Source organism: Phallusia mammillata, chromosome 8, assembly GCF_965637545.1.
Source record: "Phallusia mammillata chromosome 8, kaPhaMamm4.hap1.1, whole genome shotgun sequence".
Taxonomy (NCBI): domain Eukaryota; kingdom Metazoa; phylum Chordata; class Ascidiacea; order Phlebobranchia; family Ascidiidae; genus Phallusia; species Phallusia mammillata.
The window spans coordinates 7,479,470-7,498,873 of record NC_137259.1 but is presented as its reverse complement, the minus strand read 5'-3'; the positions used below and the strand labels follow the sequence as shown (position 1 = coordinate 7,498,873).

At 37.1% G+C, this 19,404-nt stretch overlaps 1 protein-coding gene across 1 annotated transcript; it reads right to left on the bottom strand.

Moving 5' to 3' along the window:
- Nucleotides 1-6,982: 6,982 nt before the first annotated feature.
- LOC145205453 (uncharacterized) lies at nucleotides 6,983-16,271 on the bottom strand. Its single transcript, XM_080078178.1, has 11 exons — nucleotides 16,162-16,271; nucleotides 15,484-15,759; nucleotides 14,506-14,605; nucleotides 12,309-12,451; nucleotides 11,719-11,914; nucleotides 10,570-10,697; nucleotides 9,804-10,020; nucleotides 9,395-9,520; nucleotides 8,848-9,063; nucleotides 8,148-8,357; nucleotides 6,983-7,802 (listed from the first exon to the last, which is right to left on the bottom strand). The coding sequence occupies exons 2-11, from the start codon at nucleotides 15,630-15,632 to the stop codon at nucleotides 7,209-7,211; spliced, it is 2,079 nt and encodes a 692-aa protein (XP_079934304.1). The 5' UTR covers nucleotides 15,633-15,759; nucleotides 16,162-16,271; the 3' UTR covers nucleotides 6,983-7,208.
- Between the last annotated feature and the right edge of the window lie 3,133 nt (nucleotides 16,272-19,404).

The window sequence follows — 19,404 nt, the reverse complement described above, 5'->3', positions numbered from 1 at the left end:
GAAAAAAAGACTACCAGCCTAGTGACCATATACGCCAGGCTTTTTATCCGCTTATTGTGTTCAAACAATGCGAAAGAACAGGCACCGCAATCGTCACAATACAGTTTATGACGTCATAAACAGTTAGCTCCGTTCAGCTAAACTAATGCACCAAGTTAGAAATTATTAATCTGGGCATTTTAGGCGACTTGATATATGATATATATATATGTGATATAAACCAAATTCTTTACACAAGTTATTTTAAAACAAAAAAACAAGTAAGCAATTGGCGTCCGTTGGTGAAATACTATGCGGCCCGATAAGATTAAAAACCTTTGAATGCGGCCCTTGCACTGAAAAGTTTGCCCACCCCTGCTCTAGCATTTCTAGAATACTCAAAACTGACTGCTGCCAGTTTTCACAACATAACTGTTTGAAGGCCACTGCGCTCTGACATGGGAATCAGCTGTGCGTATTACTTACAGGAATTTGATCCGTTATTTTGTATCAGCGGTCACCCTTTCTAGCCTCCCATCGAGCTCTTTTCCCACCCGTGACCACATTTCCTGTCGTTTTGCCTTCCTGGCGCTGAAATCATAGCACGTCTTTTCGTTGTTCCAGGAATTAAAAACAACATGAGCACTAGTACTGTGCAGTCTACCTTCCGCGAATTTTACGATTCCTCTGGCCGAAACTTGCTATTCTTCTTACATGCAAATGTATCCCAATGGTAATGCTTAAACGTGCAGTTGACGCATTAATCATCATCAATACTTCACAGGACTTGCAAACATATTAGGTTGCAAGTTGGGCATTGCACTTTACATTTTATTTCGGGTTTATTCAGAAACTGATATGATTTATATCAAGCTTCAAAAGTCAGTAAGCTTAGCAAACAATAAATCCGGAAAACAGAAACGGTAATAAAATGACTTTAATGTTGTTAGTAACGATTGGAGCAGTCAACGCAACACAATATTGACGCAGTTGCCTAATAAATTTAAGTGTCACTGGAAACCCTTTCCGCTACTCGTTTAAAGCAAGCACCATATCCGCATTGTGGTGGCAAATACATGCGCATTTTTTAAACTGAAACCCAATTTGTGTGATTTCTGCATTAACTAAAGCACTGTAAAGCAAAACTATCATGTAGTTCAGTCAACAGCTACGGTAGTTGAATTCTTTTCTGTGACATTAATATTAGTTAAGCAACTAAAAACTTTTTTACTCGCACTAAACTTGCAATGTTTTGCGTTGAAGCCTAATTTAATGTTACCACAGCAGGTCTGCAATTCAACTAACGGTTTTGGTCCACATACCATGTACTCCTGCTAACACGGGTTACCGCTGTTTTTCTACCCCCCCAAAAAACATTCCACATTGTACTCGAAGCATGCATAAAAATGCTGACCGCACCAACGTTGCACCAATTTACGAATCCCGCACTAGCCAATCAGTCACACTAATTGGACAAGCCGCTGCACAACGCCCTAGCAGCAAAAACTCGTTTGCACCAAAATTGCTCTTGTTGTACTGCCGTTGCACAAACACCCCCAATAAGCTTCGCGCGTCATCTATGACGTCACAAGCCACTTGGGTTTCCATTGTCGGTCGTTGATCCGTTTAAGATGCTTGCCTGGCATTCGCGTGCGCAATGGGAGGCTTGGTTAGGGGTATTGGGTGACAAGTATAGACCAGATTACATGGATTTCTTAATGCGATTATCGAGCTTTTTATTCGATTAACTGATCAGTCCAATCGCAATGCGGTTATTAGGTTTCAACTTAAACCCAAACCGACATTGTTTGAATAACTTAAAGCAAATGTTGCCTTTTTAGGATATTGCATGTCTTTTGCGCCTTGCAAAGTTTAAAAAAATCGAGCTCAACTTCAACTGTTAAACCACTAATGATGTCCTATCCCCGTTCCTTACGATTGTAATTTTGCTCAACAACCAAAGCGGGACTTTGATACACGAAGCGTTAAATCCTGTTGCTTTTACGCTTCATCTCCTCAAACCAAACACGGAAACGCGATCTGGGTTGAACCTGTCGAGTTCAAACACTTCTAGTCGCTCTCTAAGAAAATGTATACTCTACCGACTCCGTATCCTTATGCACATAAAATTTTCATGCGAGCTTCTTGCAGTTAAATTATTTAAAAACAGAAGAAAAAAAAGCAAGTTTCTGTATGAATTAAGTATCATGAATTAAGTACCAAGTTTAGATCAAAAGGTTGCATTATTGCAGAGGTCGACAAAACTTTAACTGCACTAAACGTATCGTTTCAAAATGTGTCCTACCAAATCTTTTCATATGCTTGCACCCACATTAAACAATTCCGTAAGCAAGTAAAGTCACCTTGTTGTCAAATCTTGTTCGTAACGATTGCTTATTGGTGTGAAACCAGTTATGCCGCTGCACTGTGTAATATTATTCACAACTACCAAGAAACTTTGATTTACGTTTTCTTTGTACATGTTTGCGAAATTTTCGTTCGACCTAATTCCTGCTGACGAAGCAATTTTGCAAGGAAGGACCGTTCAATTATTAATTGAGATGCAACGTGTAATATTGATCTCACTCATCCCTTGTGTGATAAGCGATATTAGAAACGACCGTAATTTTGTGCGTTTTACAATTCCTTGACATTTTTACACTTCTATTTTTGGACAATTGTTGTTTAAAGTAAGGTGCATCTTCGTATGCCGAAACTTACACCAAAATACCATAGGTGATTCGCAATGCAAATAAATGCCATCTACCAGACGATGCAACGATTGTAAAATGTTATGAGACATTTTTACTCGAAATTTGACTCTCTGAATTCTGTGTTGACCTGACCGCTTTGAGGGCGTGTTGCCCATTGGAACAACCCAAAATACACTTTCCTGCAATTTGGGTTGAAGGTCATGTCCATTCGAGTTGCAATTGACTTAATTTCTGCACGTTTTCGTTATTTCTCACACAAATTCAAGTAATTCAAAGATGATTCGGGTGATGATCTTTGTCTAATTTTGAAATTGCGCACACTTTTTCGATCATGTTGCATGTGAATATATAGTTCAATTCGTACTGTAAAGATATAGACCCCCCTGACTGCAAAACCAGGTTTGAAACGTATTAAGGACATCATGGAGACTAAAAAGGAGAAAATCTAACTACACATAGGCTTCGAACTTTTTGTTTTACGTTTCAAACTTTTATGCAAACATACCATAACTTTGCACTGGAAACGTACCAACGGTGTGTAGGCATAATACTGAGACACATAATATACTTTCTACGAAACATTCCCAAACAAGTTGTTGCTGATTAAAACTTGGTAGTCTAAAAATGGCAAAAACATCATTTATATAATTTCAAACTGCACATAAGCTGTGACCTTCCTGAGTCTCAACCTTTCTCAAATACCACCATTCCCATCTATAACAATTGAACTCCCAACACTGCGAACATAGCGAGCGACGAAAGCACGCGATTTCAACAAAGCGAATTTTCAGCCCATTATATTGGCACAATGGGCGCGGAAAACGAGGCGTTGGTTGCCATTCAACAAGTCTCCACATTTCAGGACATTTCTATGTGCTGGCACGTAAGGTGACTGTATTATGCTATTGTGATGTGTCATGATTGATGTACCGCAAACTTTTCTGCTTACGAATCAAAGGATCTGCATTCCCTTGGCGTGGGGTTAATTAAATCGCCGTTGCCATAATAACACTGCGTCCGTTATACATTGAGCTGTGACGTAGTTGCCGATAACGCATTATTGCGATCCTATCTCTCTTGATTACGTATATCGGCAAGGTGACATTGTTATCTGTGTGTATACAAAACAGGTCGGTAGTAGGTGGCTACATCACACGAATTTATCCGCACTTGTTACATGCACGATTTTGCCCCTTTCTAGTTTGTTCAAACTACATGCAGTCCAATACACCAGTAATATGTTTTGCTCATATTTCACAACTTAGCAACTTACTAAGCACAATTGAACATTAAAATGTCGTTGCAAAACGAGCTTACAAGGTTTGTGTGTGGGCTATTGAAAAACAACGTAGTTCTCATAAGTTACGTCTCAAAAACGTGATTTACTTCAGATCCGTATCTAAGTTCATATTAATCTTCTGCACATGTTTTAACATGATTAATTCACTGTAGCCCAATGATTGATGGCATGTTTTCTAAATGAGAAAGTATTTGAGGGAACCTGCGTTGGTAGAAGATTGACAGACAGCTGAACAGGAAAGTTAGGAAATTCATTCCATAACGGTGAGTCCATTGTGCTGACCGGCATTGCGTAATGTTTGTACTGTAGGTGCGCTGGCCTTTGAACAAACAAAACATTCGGTTGTGCAAACCTGGAAAATGTCAAATTCACAGATCGATGTTGTTCTGTGAATATTGCGATTATTAAAATTTCGTTTCTGCGTTTGACACACATGTTCGCTAACAGTTTGTACCGCAATGGTATCGATTTTACACGTTTTTGGCTGTTTTCTTAACCTGTGCTTTAAGTCTCACTTGCCCAAAAAGCTTATGGTCCAACGATCAAATCGTAAAGCAAACTCTTCTTTCGCTGCCTGCTCTTTTTCTTGTATTTATTTATTGACCGTACATTTGCTTTAAGAAAAGACTGTCCATACAATCAGTAAAAACAATATTTTTGATATAACATGCTTAACACTGGGTTTACATTCTTGCAAGAATTTTTTCAAAAGACTGGCAAAGCTTTTAAAGCAATACTTTACTACCGGTGTACTAATTTCAGCCGCAGCTAAATTTAACTGCTGTGTCAAACTAGAAGTACACCAAACGTGTCGTAAAATCAGGTGCTTGTGTGTTATTAGGTCGTTGCGGTATTTGCTCGTTTCAATACGGTCACGAGGACAGGAGGTTAAGTTTTAAATTAATGACGTTAGTTTTTTTGTCACGCAAACCACCTATAATGCAAACGTTATATACCGCACGCTGAAGAAAAGTTTTTTTTCTACTGGCTTCATTTTGTATCCTTTTGAGCCAAATCTTTATGCGGGAATTTTGCACCAAGTTTATAGAGGTCTAATTTTATTTTTATTTCGTCGTTCGACGTCCTATACAGGGCGCCTTTATCAGGGATAACACTGAATGCGCGTAGCACTTTGAAAGTTAAACAAGGGGGGAAAGACGTAAACGTAAGCACAAGGCTGATTAACATGAAGAATATACCTCCTGCATTCTCTTACATTTTCTACATGTTTTAACCAAATATTGAACTGTTTTGCAAGTACACAAATGACATTATTAGAATGCTCATAAGCAACAACCTCTTCAAAGTCTTTAGTCATTTGTGATTGAATGATGAATATATCTGCTACAATAAATTACGGTTTACACGCACTAAATCCAATTCTTGCACCTAGTATTTAAACTACATGACTATACTCGCGAATACTCGCTATACTCGCAAGTAACGACCTATTTTATTACGACCCTCACCATTTGGTTAATAAACTTGTCCCCGAGCAAAGTGTCTGCCCTCCCTTTTATAGCATCCCAATATTTGCTCGCAAGGAGCCAATACCTACGACTGACTCGGCTTGATCCAAAATTGTCAGTTAATATTGAATCACGCACAGACATCTCGTGTGCAAACAGCGCCACTGTTTTGATAGCATTGTGAGTCGGACGATACTTGCTTGACCAACACTTTGTAGCGATGAGGTTTGTGTGGATTGTTGGTGTCATTTGTTTGCGATATTGTGTGTACGTCGCTTCTTCTTGCCTATCATGTCTGCGTGGATTTGACTAAACGTCTAGCTATCAGTCATAATGTGTCTGTCCAGATTTTGTCGTTAAACTTACAAGCTCACCTGTATTAATAGATTGCTTTTTTGGGTTAGCTTTGTGCTTACAGCTTAATGATCCTATAAAATCAATATTTAAACGTTGTTGCTTTGATCATTGAGCGCACACAGATATATTAGCGGAACTTCCCATCGTTTCTTGTTGTAAAAAGCACCAGCAACCACGTCTGGAATCTATTGCACTACTTTGATTGATATCCTGCAGCAATACACATTTCTCATTCGCTGCTGAAAATTGTGTGAATTTGTGTCACGTTTTGGCGCAGTTGTACATGTATGGAACTACAGGTTAGATTTTGGTGAATGTTTTGGCCCCAAACAACTCTTTATTCATGGTATAGTATATAAATGCCTGTTTTGTTTGTTCGTTCGCAGTGGTCAGCTTTTACCCTTATAGTTGAGGGGTACACCGTTTGTTTGTCTATAATAAAGCTAAATTTAAACGAGGATCAATACATTTTGCTAAAAGGATTAGAACCACCAGCCCCAATATGGCTTTTTTGAGTGTTAAAATATCGATTAATTAATTGCGATTACAAATACTCAGCAAGACTTGTTTTCTTCAGGGTTCCCATATCTTTGTGGGGGAAAAACATGGCAGCATGTGTTATGTAACAAGGTTGTCTGTTCACGTGAATCTACCGCTTTTCATGAGTCAGCGCGCAAACTGTGGCATATTTACCGATGACATTCAGCCGTATTTCAACTTGCACCCCCCGTGTGTATAAACTCGATGAACAAGAACTTGTTTACTTGTACTGAGCTTATTAACAGTGGTGGCACTTAATGTTTGGTTGACTTTGTGTTCACGCCAAGTATATTTGCATACAAATAATGTAGCAACTGTAATGATCTGATCAACTACGACATTTATTTGCTTGCCATTGACCAAAAAATAGTTAGCGAAACTGCGCAACATTTTAAATTTGTTGACCGCGCACGTATATAAACCTGCTGTTCAAAGTTGACTTTAAATTGATTTGTCACTAATTTGCGTGAGTTTTTGTGGGTGATAAGCATTTTTCTTTTTTGTCAAATACACATAATTGTTTTAATGTTGGGGTCTATAGGACATTATCAGGAAGCTTCCATGCTCAGGTATCTGTCTACTATAACATTGTGACCTTAAAAATCGATAAGTATTTTCGGCTTTGTTTATTTGTATGAACATGCTAGTGAAGCAAACACATAATGATATGTAGTATTTTCTATACATTAACCAGAATCGCAGAATGGTTCTGGACCTTTTTCTAAATTATAGATACTTGTTTCCCTTGCATCTATTCCCTAAAGCGGAACAGAGTTTTTTAGCCGCTTTACCAAGTTCCCGAACGGACTTGGAGCTCTTTCTGGTATCCTCATACGTTTACGAGTTTCGTCAGGCTCCAAAAAGAACATGGTGTAACATAAGCACAAACACAGCAAGACGCATGTACAGGTAATGTTTTGCGGCACCGTTACCAGGTTTCTGGGTGTTAAGCCCTTCTTTGCGGCTTCCCAGCAACATTGGTACCTTTTGTGCTGTATTTGAGGGCAGTTGAATCACTGATGGCCTGCTCACGGCACTGTTGGCTGCGGGAGTTTTGTTTTCTTCAGTCTTTTGTGCGCAAGTTGGGTGATATTGGAGTTCTTCGCACATTTGTTTATCGTTTTGACTTGAGATAAGTCCTCCAGTAGATAACATTGGTAATAAGGGTTGGCTGTTTGGGTTGGTTTCGTCGGGATTACCAGTCTTTGATCTCCAGCCAAAGTTTCCCATAACTGGAAACCCTGAAAACCCGTTGCCTTGAGCGCCGTTGGTGGCGTAACTTTCGTCAGTTAGTCCACCACCAGAGGGATCCGTAACAACACGAAATGAACGGTCCACAACTCCAAGCCTGTTCTCAACTCTACAGGTGTAAGTTCCAACACTCTCTTCTGTGCTTGCCGACCTTAAATGTAGTGTTCCATCTTCACTGACTTCTACGTTCAACTATAAATTTGGAAAAAATATAATATATTGGAGAATAAGGTAGAATAATTGAAACTACCCTTTTCCCTATAGCAGTGCCTTCCACTATATTTGTAAAATCGATGGGATTTAGAACCAGATTGGAAACCACTGCCTTAAACAAAAAAATGATCGTCCTAGTGATTCGTTATAAGGTATTAACAACAATAATGGCAGTTTGTGTCACACAGTTTGTAAAGCAGGAATGCGAATCCAATGGCGTGAATGTTTTCATACATCACTTCGTAAATTGCATTTATGTAAACCCATTTGTATCCAAAAGTACAGACGCTACAATAAAATAACTTTTCATATTCTTTCTCTTACTTCTGGATTAGCTGAATTTCGTTCACATTTCATGCATGTCGGGTTAGATCCTTCTTTCCCTCCTGGTTGTTTCAGTTGCATAATCCAATTTATAGTGGGTTTCGGATATCCGGTTGCCCGACATGCCGCACTCAGTGAAACTGTATCCCCGTTTACACGATAGATAGATGTAAGTTGAGGCAAGACTCCAAACAATGTGATATTAGGTCGCTGTGGAACATTGTATTCCTAAAGTCAATGCCAGAATACGCATTTCTCAATGGATGAGAAAGGCTTTTTTATTATAATTTATTTTCAAAGTGCAGACATTGTTGAAACTGCTTTTCACTACTCCTCGCCTTTTACCAAGTTTTCAGTTCATGTTTAAAAGCTCCATTCAAATGTAGGGAAAAACGCAAAACTATCCATATATCCGTGTTAGTTAGGTGAGCACGTCACAATTCTTATAGCATTTCTTCTCCCGAGTTAATAATTACCTGTACAATTTGCAAGTTATTCTAGCCGCATTATAAGGTTGTAGAGCAAAGCATAAACAATTGTAGTCGATCGCTAGCACTGGACTGAAATACTTAAGCCGTTCAAACTACATTTAGAATCATAACATTTACACATGTCACACAACCAGTACTCCTTAAGCCTAAGATTGCACAGCCCTGTTTTTGATTCCAATCTATAAATCTTCTCCCTAATTTCAACGTACAGTACAAGCGAAGAAATCGCGACTACTGATGGTAGGTTTTGCGAATCTTATGTCGAATCCCTGCATGGCAAGAGGTTCAACACAGAATACAGGCAGATGTGATGAGAGAACTGCCTTGGTTTGAATGATCCATCTTAATTCACAGTCGCATGTCCACGGATTCTCGTGAAGCGAAATGTTTGTCAAACGGTGAAGGGTCTCGCCGAAGGCGCTGCGCTGTAGATGAATTGGAAAGTTAACTGTTGGTTGCCCGGTTAACAATTAATATTTTTAATCTCAGAGCCCTAGTGTTGTTGTTTTCACGAATGAACAAACAAGTAATGACCATAAAGACATAACTTGTTTTTGTTGTTGTGATTTTGGTTCTATTTCAATAAGGAATTTGAGAGAATATAACATATATATATATATATATATATAAATGTACAAAATGATTTTACATTGGCTGTTTCTCATGATCACGTTTATATGTGTAGTGGGGGGAAATGTGATTATGATCTTACTCAAAAAAGAATCTGCCTGATATCTTACGCTGTGGTTAACTTACCTTTATGGTTTGCAAAGAATTGCTTGAGACGTCAAGAATATTCAGATTGGGCAGCTGTAATGCTCCTGGGTGAATAACTGTTAACCCGGTATTGGCAAGTTTCAAGTCTGTGAGAAGTCGCAAAAACTGAAAACAAAGTCAATGGTATAATTTTGGGCATTACACACGTAATATAATGCATTACACGAGTAAATGCGAACAGCCAGCCTATTTTTACACCACAAGGTATAGCGGTTTAGTCCATATTAAGAAGCACCGAGTTTGGGAAATAATTAATCCATGCACGGATACAGAAAACCGAATAAAGATTTCTATTTTGAAGAGTCATGGAGCTACACACCGTATAAGTACCTCTTCTAAATTATAAGTCTTGACCCAAAATACAAATCAAAAGTCGGCCCGCTGTTACCTTAACGTCGTGTTCTAGGAGCTCATTTAGCGGGTTGTTAGAGAGATCAAGTTTTCGCAGAGTAAATTCAACGCGTTCAAGAGCTCGTCGCGGAACTCTGGTCAAACCACAAGCCTTTATTGAAAGCGATGTAAATCTTTCCAATCCTGTTAGCAGTTTGGGATTTAGTCCTTCGTCGCCCAGTCCCGGAATGTCGCCAATTTCTAACTCTTCCAATCTGTAATATTAAGATCAGTTTTCTTTTATTGGTTGTTAAACTACAAAGTTTGGCAAACAAATGGTTTTGAGTCTAAATACCCTAACCTAAACGGTTGTTTTTAACTATTGTTTTATTTTTCGCTTAAGCTGGTGGCTTTACAAGTTTCCTTTAGGGGTAGTTTAGTTTTAAAATGTCACACACAACAGTTAGGAGATTCTCAAGAGACCCTAATTAATTTTATCGATGGTTTGAAATTCCTGTGTTAAAAGCCAAAGTCGACAGAGGTACTTATTTTGTGGGTCATGACGTCATCTTTCTGTGACGTCATAGTTTGCAGTCTTATATTTTTTTGAAAAAAGGGTAAGTAAGATAAATTAGGTTCCGCTTTGGGGTAATTATTATTTAAACGTTGTAAACGGTGATTTACTACATAGTTTCTCTTATATCAAGTGGTTTGTTAAACGAAGGCTAATTATCGGAATGTAGCTTCAAAGCTTGAACAACTGGTCGTAATCAGTCTATCAACTTTTAAAAATACTTATAAATTTAACAGAAACTGATACATACAGTGTGTTGTTGTGTAGAAGATACTGTGGCAGTGATTTGACTTTGTGTAAAGATCGAATGACGAGTTTTCGAAGTTGACTCAAATCGCTCAGTTGGTGGGAAGCTAAAATGGTTTTCATTCCAGAGATCTAAGTAAAAAAGGACGGTTACCACATAAATTTTTGGCAAGCAAATCGTTGTAGTTGTTTGGTGTGACAGTACAGCTCTCTTTGCATATTCAGTTACGGCTTTCATTTATCTTCTCGATCTGACGATGACCTTTTGAACTAATCTTACCTCTTGAACCAAACTCTCAAGTTCAAATTTCATGCCAGGTCACGCTTTTTACACATAAAACCCTATGGTTGAGCATAAGCAGCAAGCTTTTTAAAGCTTACACCAGGGGTCTCAAACACGCGGCCCTCCAAGGGTTTTTGTGCGGCCCGCGAACGAACTTTTAAAATATAAGTGTTTAACTCAGGTGGAATACCTTGTCAGACCACCGATTACAAGAAACAATCATTTGAAATTAGTGATAGCTAAAAATAAATGATACGTTTAGAAGCATAAGATCGAAATGGTTCGTCCAGTCAAGAATCAGCAATTCCCATTGTTGAGTCATATTTTTCGATTGTTTCGTCATTGTATGCCATTGTTTTCGCGTATAGTTAGATTAAAGTATAGTTGCTTCTTTCACTTTGCTACACTGTTTGTCACATAAAAGTGTTTTCAAGCACATAATATTTTTGTTGTTAGTACTCGAACAAACGTTCCAAAAGTGCGGCCCTCGACTAACTTAAAAATTTTTTTTTGGCCCTCAAGGAAGTTTGAGTTTGAGACCCCTGGCTTACACCATACAATATTGGCCAAATTTAACTCCGCTGTACTTATTTAGCTGGTCATTCGGCTAGACAAGGCATTATTCAAATATGTTTTGCGTACTTGCAAAGAAATTTTAATTTTGTTATCCGTTTTGGTTGAAGATACTTGCTGCTTTGGATTTACAATTTGGATTTTGAGTCAACATGTACTACAATTTAATAACGTGTACATGCTTTGCACATCTACTTGCAACGCCATCATTTCGGGCTGCAAATATGAATTATTGAATAAGATAACATGCAGATCATTGCTGCATCGTCTTGGCTTATTCTAATTAATTGCTATTACCTGCAACGACTCAAGCTTGTCCAATCCAGCAAACGCTCGCTCACCCATACACATCACAGGGTTGTCAAGAAGAACTAATTCCCTTAAGTTTAGAAGCAGGGCGAAGTTTCGTGGTGTCAAAACAACCATATGGTTGTTTGATAGATCCAAGTACTTAAGATTACGCAAATACATGAATGTGTCTTCGGTCAGAAAGCTAGAATTTGCAACAAAACGTTTGGTCATAGCACCAGTTCTTTAACTAAAAGTGGCGCACCTTTTTTCAAAAACTTTCTTTTGAAATTTTGATTGAAAGATTTTGAAGGACAAAACATGAAATTTGCTCATTTGCTACTTATAATTTCTGGATGGAACTTTTCTGTAGCTGTTGAAACTTATCCATTACTTTTTGCTTAAACAAACCAAAGTGGCAAATAATGATGGGTTAAAAGCACATGGCCTATATATATTTAATATAACTTATATTTGAAATATATATTTATTTGCTAAATAGGTGTAATTTGAGCCTAGTAGATCTTATCAGTAGAAGCAACTTAAATGCTTAAAATGAAATGTTGACCTCAAAACGAGAAACATCTTGACATAATTACCGAAGTTTGTTGTTTGCGAGTGAGAGCGCCACCAAACGTTCAATTTTGTGGAATGCCCGTGGTGAAATATCTTCGAGTCTGTTGGAACTTAAATTAACTTCCTCCAGTTCGTAACAGGTTCGAAATGCGGCAGGTCCCAGTCTCTGTAAAGCACGTTGTTTAAAATATATGATAGAATTACTAAAGTTCAGTTCGATAGTACCAGTCACCTAAGCAAAGGCGTTCAAGCTTTTACAACTACTGCGTGTTTTATACTTTAGGGTATGGCTTCATAGAATAAAATAGTTTAAGGAAGTAATTTATTTTTTGTTGAGAACAGCGTTATACACCACTTGTGGTAATGCTACTGGGTACTCAGGCATTCGTTATTGGGAGTAATATCCCATTTACTGACAACCGCGTACACGGGTGCAGTCTTTATATGGACGAGTTTAACGTGACACCCTTCTCTTTGGATTTTTCTTCCTATTCACTCTTATCTATAAAAAATGATCATGTTTCGGTTGTTTACAATGCGGTTAAGCGAGTTTTACTCGTGTATTTACGTTTTCATTGCGCATTAAAAAAGGAAACAAGTTCTGATGGTGTATTTGTTGTTTAATGGATTAAAGTATATTTGGTTGGGTATTTCTTCTCTATCATAAGCTCCGAAGGTTTAATCTATTGCATAAGCCTCGTATTATACCATTGTATCCGATCACGGGCTGTCAAGAACCAAATTAAATTCTCTTATGTTTTATTGATGTGACCGAAACCTTTTTCTTATTTTGTGGCGAGACATTCGATGAACTCACGGAGGCTGTAAAAACTATTTCAGTCATTTATTTATTTATTTTTGGTCTAAAATTGTGGCAATTCGTAACACAAACTTCATTGTTTTGGCACCAAAGTATTAAAAATTGCAGTGTTGTTGGCAGAGCACGGTAAAATTTGGGGACACAAACTTGACAAAAACTTGTAACAAAATTTCAAAAAAAGTCAATTTCATGGCATTTAAGACACTAATTTTCGCTACAATGTATACAATATATATATATAGCTTCGCCACTAAAATAAGTACAGTACAACAAATTTGTATAGTTTGTGTCAAAAAACTACTCAATGCAAATTAGATTTGCAATTTTATGACATCAAACTGTGTTTTGTGCCACAAAGCGTGAGGAGTTTTATTCTTAAACTTTTCCGTTATGTAACAAGAAACTTTTGCCACGCCTCCGGTTCAATGTCGGGGTCATATATTATAGAACAAAGACAAACAAACTGGTGGAGGGAAGCCCTCTTCATGGCATGGTTCCTGTTGAGGGTTGCATAACTCGCGTTAAGATTCACCCACTGTGCTGCATATTCATGAAAGTGTATTTTCCAGACATCAATCTTTTATGCCTACAAGCGTACGTAATGATAAGTTTATGGCAGGTTTTTGGCAATTTTATGGCTAGGCACGTGCGAAGCCCCAACGAAGTTATGTAAATTTAATGAGGCGATCTGCTACAGCAAGACTTCATAAACAAAAAGTCAGACAAAACGTTGCCTATGGTTGACGGCGCCATTTTTAGACTCGGTTTCTTATTGGCTGAAGCGATCGCACCTTCAGAGGCCCGCACATATGATTAAAATAATTGGAAAGAAAGCCCTCGCGGGTTGCGTAACGAATTTGCAACTTAATAATTATTGAAATGCATTTCCAACTTGATACGATCAATGTTTGCACACTGACCACCGATTGCTTTGTTAAGTACAATGTCGGGTTAAATAATCTGCTGGTTTTTTTAATTTCTTCTTGTTTTTTTTATGTTTAAATCAGTAGACTTCATGTGTTCATGTAAAAAATTGAAATTAGTTATGTTGGTTCAAAAAACATTAGAAACACGTTTGCAGTGTCGTTTTTTCGTCAATGTACAGCTATTGAAGTTTATTTTTCTTAATTTATATAATCACTTCTACAAATAAAGATACAAATGTATTACTAAAATAAGGGAATTTCCGTAATTAACATTCGGAAATTGCTGGGCCAAAAGGTTATAACATAGTTTGCAGATAAAGCAGAACAAAACAATTTCCTTTTCAATTTGTTCAAACCGCAAAAGTAGGATTAACTTAATCTACTTCCGAAATCACACAGAAAATAATTTCACAATTATCTTAATGCTCGGGTTTTGAACTCCCTGATCTTTATCTGCGCATGCGCAGTACTTACGTTAAGTGTTGAATACGTCACTGAAAGCTTTCTGGTGTTGGATGGAATTCCAACGGGAAGTTTTCGTGTAAGACTTGCTAATCGAGTGCATGATACGGATCTGAAATAAAACGAATGACAATATTATTCAATATTTTATGGCAAAATGGCTGCAATATTCAAATACATTTAGACAGTAAAGCCGTACGGCAGTCACAAACTACGGAATAGTATTTTTTAACAATAATGCATTTTTACATTGGATGCATTTTATATGTTCGCTTCTGCTAACGAAGCTAAACTTTGGAAGTGTTTCTAACAGTAGAACCAAATATTTAGACAATATCATGTTATCATTTTTATGCTATTAAAATTGGATTTTGCAACATCACGAATATAAGGAATACCTTTGAAAAAATCAAGGTAATCCAGAAAAAAAATGTAAAAACTTTTGTGAGACAATTTTCTGCTTGGTTGAAAGTATATCTAAAACTATTTAAACCCAAATTTATCTTAAGTTTAATTGTCCACGGTTATATTTTTTGCAAATTATCTTTATAGTTGCAAATTTTATATAAAAAAAAACATGTGTGCAAACCCAATGGCACTTCTAATGTAATTGCAAGTTTAACATTTTTCAAATTTTGCAGATATTTCTATTTTAATTAATACACATTCACATTGTAAATTTTTGCTTATTAATTTAATCTTTTTACAAGTAAGGCAAACGATTCAGGGTCATTTATTCATTACTGTAGATAATTTTAGAGTGAAAACGCCAATAAAACACAGCGAATTAGTAAGTAGAAATTAATATATATGTAGTTGTTTGTCTACTTTAGATTCAAAACTAAAGTAAACCTTTAAAATGCGCTACAATTATCAATCAGCGCTGGCCTGCAAAGGCGCATCTTGAATAAATCACTAGACAATTCCAACACAAACGCCAGCTCTTGTTACAACCGCACAAGAATAAACATTTACATCGACGACGCTAACCTTTGGAAGGCGTTGCAACGACATGCTCCAGTCTGCTCAGGACAAGCCCTCACTGGCGCTAAGGCCTCCACGGTAAACGCTGCTATCAGTATCACAACCCATGCCATCGTGAACAGGGTAATATGTGAGATGAAGTTGGGATTCTGCATACTTTGGTCTACAGCCTGATCCCAGGAAAGGTCTTTTTTCGTTCGCACGGACAAGTAACGCTTGCAGCTTATTATCGTCGCGTGCTTAAATATTTAATCTGAGATCTCTGGGAAAGCGTAGGTGGCCCTGTATGCAAGAGGGAAACTGCGTTAGTGGAGTGTCTATCTCTCCTGAGACTGACCACGTGTTTGTGCAATCTAGCAGCTCGTAAAACATACAAACAAATTTTAGGCTTCCAACCTTTGTTTTTTTTTCATTTGCAAATTTGTATATTTAAAGTTACATTAACCAAATTTTTTTTTCATGATAAAATTTACAAAAGTTAGAAATATGGTAATTGATTTGTTAAAATTGCGCATTTATAAAATTACATGAATATTTTAAACCAACCCGAATTTGTACACAGGGTAAAACCACAAAAAACAATATATTTGGATTTATCAATTATATTTCCCCAGTTATAATTTCTGCTATTTAGTCTATCATTCATACATACACGTCTTAATAAAATAGGGTTGAAAAACTTACGTTAGAGGAAAATTGACGTATTGTTCGGCTTCAGATTTAAATTTAGCGCATTGGTTTCTTAGTTTTTAAAAAATCATGTAAAAGTTTTATAAGTTTCCAACAACCTAAATTCAAACTTAGTTTCAAAAAACCTGAAATTAAACTCTTTGTTTTTGTTTTGTGATTTCTCCGGAAAGACGAACTCAGAGATGTAATCAGTAAAAAGCGCGTAGCAGTTAAAATATTTACGACCGCTGTAAACATCCTGCTTTGCACTCTCGTACAAGCTTTATGGCGACATAAGCTAAATTGACGACTACATAAAACACTAACTCCAGCCTTTCTCGCCTGGAATTGATTTAGGCAAACAAATACCAAATTAAAGTTTTCACACAATTCCATAAAGTAGGTTTGCTACTACATTGAGCCTCGCTGACAAAGATATTCCGTTTTGTGAAGTTTGCATAATCCTATGGAAGCAATAAAGTCTATGACTTTATACTAGACAATGTAAATTTTACCAAGTCACTTTAAGCATAGTTTTATCTTTGACGGGAACAAATTTGTAAGTGGGATGAGTGGACCTCTCATTTAGATCGCGTCTTGTGCGTTGTAAAACATTACTGATGAATATCTGATGTTTTGTCCTCTCGATTCCATGACTGTGCCACTTTGTTTGGTTATCTTTATCTACACTTCAACACTTTGGCATTTGCCCATACATATTTAATGATATTTCCTGCTGACGGTATTCGCCGTGATAAGGCAGCTGCGGGAATTTTTGACCCTGGTTTAACCCCCTTACTGGTTTGCCCATATTTTGACCTTGCCATGGACTTTCAAAACAGGAAGGTGCAAAAATCATGAAATATTTTAGCCCGTCTTGTTGGGAAGCATATAATTAAAAGTGAAAAACTTAACCTGGGCTGCTCCCTTGGGTTCGAATCCCAAGAGTTCTATTACGTTTTGCTCACCACGACTTGTGTCTGATTTACTTTTTTATTGTCGACCTGCTATATAGTGAGTGCTAAAACTACATCTGCTTTTTTTTCCAAGTTAACGACCAGTGGGACATTTAAATATTTGTTTCCAATTAAACATGCGTAGTCATTACTCACCCGTACTAATCGTTATTTTCGATTTTGATCTCTATCATTCTTTCATTGGAACTTAACGTAACAATTAACGCTTCTTCCAAACTACTACCCAATGTATGTGATAGTAGTACCAAATAATTTTACATTGTAGGATCTAGACCAGTTGTTCTCAACCTGTTTTATTATGCGACCCGCTTTAAAGATTTTCTAACACCACGCGACCCCTTACACACTCACACAAGAAGTTTAACTACCAGAATGTGTTGATTGTGTTCATCACACATTTGCAATCTAACGTGGCTGCAATAGTTCGGCGTTTTGCTGTACTTCAGAAAACCCTTAAAATTGTGTTTATGGCTCATTTTCATTGATAATTTCATTATTTCGTGATTGGTATGATAGCCAAAAACTGTAGTTATAGTAGTATACAATCGCAAATATTGTTGCGCCTGTTCTAAATCAAACAATCGTGTGAGTTACTATACTAATTAGAAGTCACAGGGAAAGTTTTTATAATACGGATTAAATCATTCCGGGTTGCGTCGTCGCGACCCCCTCAAAAGTGCTTGGCGACCCCTTTGGGGGTCGCGACACCCAGGTTGAGAAACACTGATCTAGACAGTCTTTGCTTTCAAATTTGCAGCATGTAGGGATTTAATAAATACCACTGGGTTTAGGTCTAACGATTTGTAAAGTTTTGTAAACACACTCTTACAATCTTTAAACACAAATTGCCGGTTTTAACCTTTTTTTTCAGTTAAAAATAAACCCATGTTCACAACTTATAGTATCATGATACTTGCAAACTATGTTCAACAAACAATTAAGATAGATAACTAACTGCAACAAAATTCTTGCATACTGATTCTGGGGATTCCTCATTTTGTTGCAATTCCTGTAAACTCCTGTAACGATTTCCACCTCTTATAAATTTTATACTTCAGACAAATATATTTTGCTGTAAAAGCACCATCAGTTTCTGCATTAAAAACACACGAAAGGTGTGTAAAATAGAAAAGATGTCATGCTTTAGTTAGTACAAAACCTTTTCTTCTGATAGTCGCTTTTGAGCTGCTTTTCAAATCTAAGGAAACGAAACGTTAACATGCTTGCCATATTTTACTAGCTTATACTTCTCACTGAAACTTACATGTAAATTTCATTCGCTAACTCTTATCGAATCTTAAGCCTAATTTCCGTACGCCTACACCTCTTTATATGCGCTTTGTTCTTTAGAATTTCCCACACAAAAAAGGAATACAACCGCAAAACACATCTCACATAAATTGCATTGAACATAGATTGTCATCAGCAATCGGGCGCTCTGTCAAGTGCAATAACAACAGCACTTATTGTCCTTGCCCAGCTCGTGCGCTCGTTACTTGGCACGAAGGCCTAAACTGCGAAATCAATAAAACATAAGGTGTAAGAGAGTTTGAATATTTTGTGTGCGTGTCTTGTATCTTGCTGCACGCGCAATTAATTTCCGTCCGGTTGCATGTTAGCGGAACTTTGTAATACTTTGGGCTACAAAAGAGCATTTAAAAGGGTTACTTGACGGTTAAAAATGATTTTTTTATGACATGACGCTTATGGTGTGAAGTGCAGCAACAGGAGATTCTCATTCCTTTCATGACTCAGTGAGTTTAAATCTAGAGGATGTGTCCAAGCGAGATTAAACTTTAATGGCTATAAACAATGACCTGTTTTCTTGTTTTTCATCCATAAAGAGCTCAATAACTATGTGAATGATATGATGCTTACAACAATTATTTTATTGGCATTGCTACCACTACAAAGCTTTATTTAGATCAGTGGCTGTAGCAGTGGTTGATTGAAAAAAAAACAAATGTGTCTAAAATGATTTATTAAACGTAGTATGCAGTCCTTACAGTTGCAACATTCGTTTCAACCTTTTGGTCTCTAGCCATACCACAACATATTGTAAATTCTTTAGCACCAAGCGGCAATACCAATAGCGTTCGCATCAAATGGTGTATCCAGAATATATAGATGATTTTTCGATAATTCGATTATAATTGTAAGCTTAATTTTAATGTTTCGGCTGTTGTCAGCATTGCTAGAACGTGTCCAATTTTGGTTTTTAAATTAGTAAAAAATGCAATCAACAGCGTGAAAAAATTCTGGCAGTAAAGTTTAATGCGCC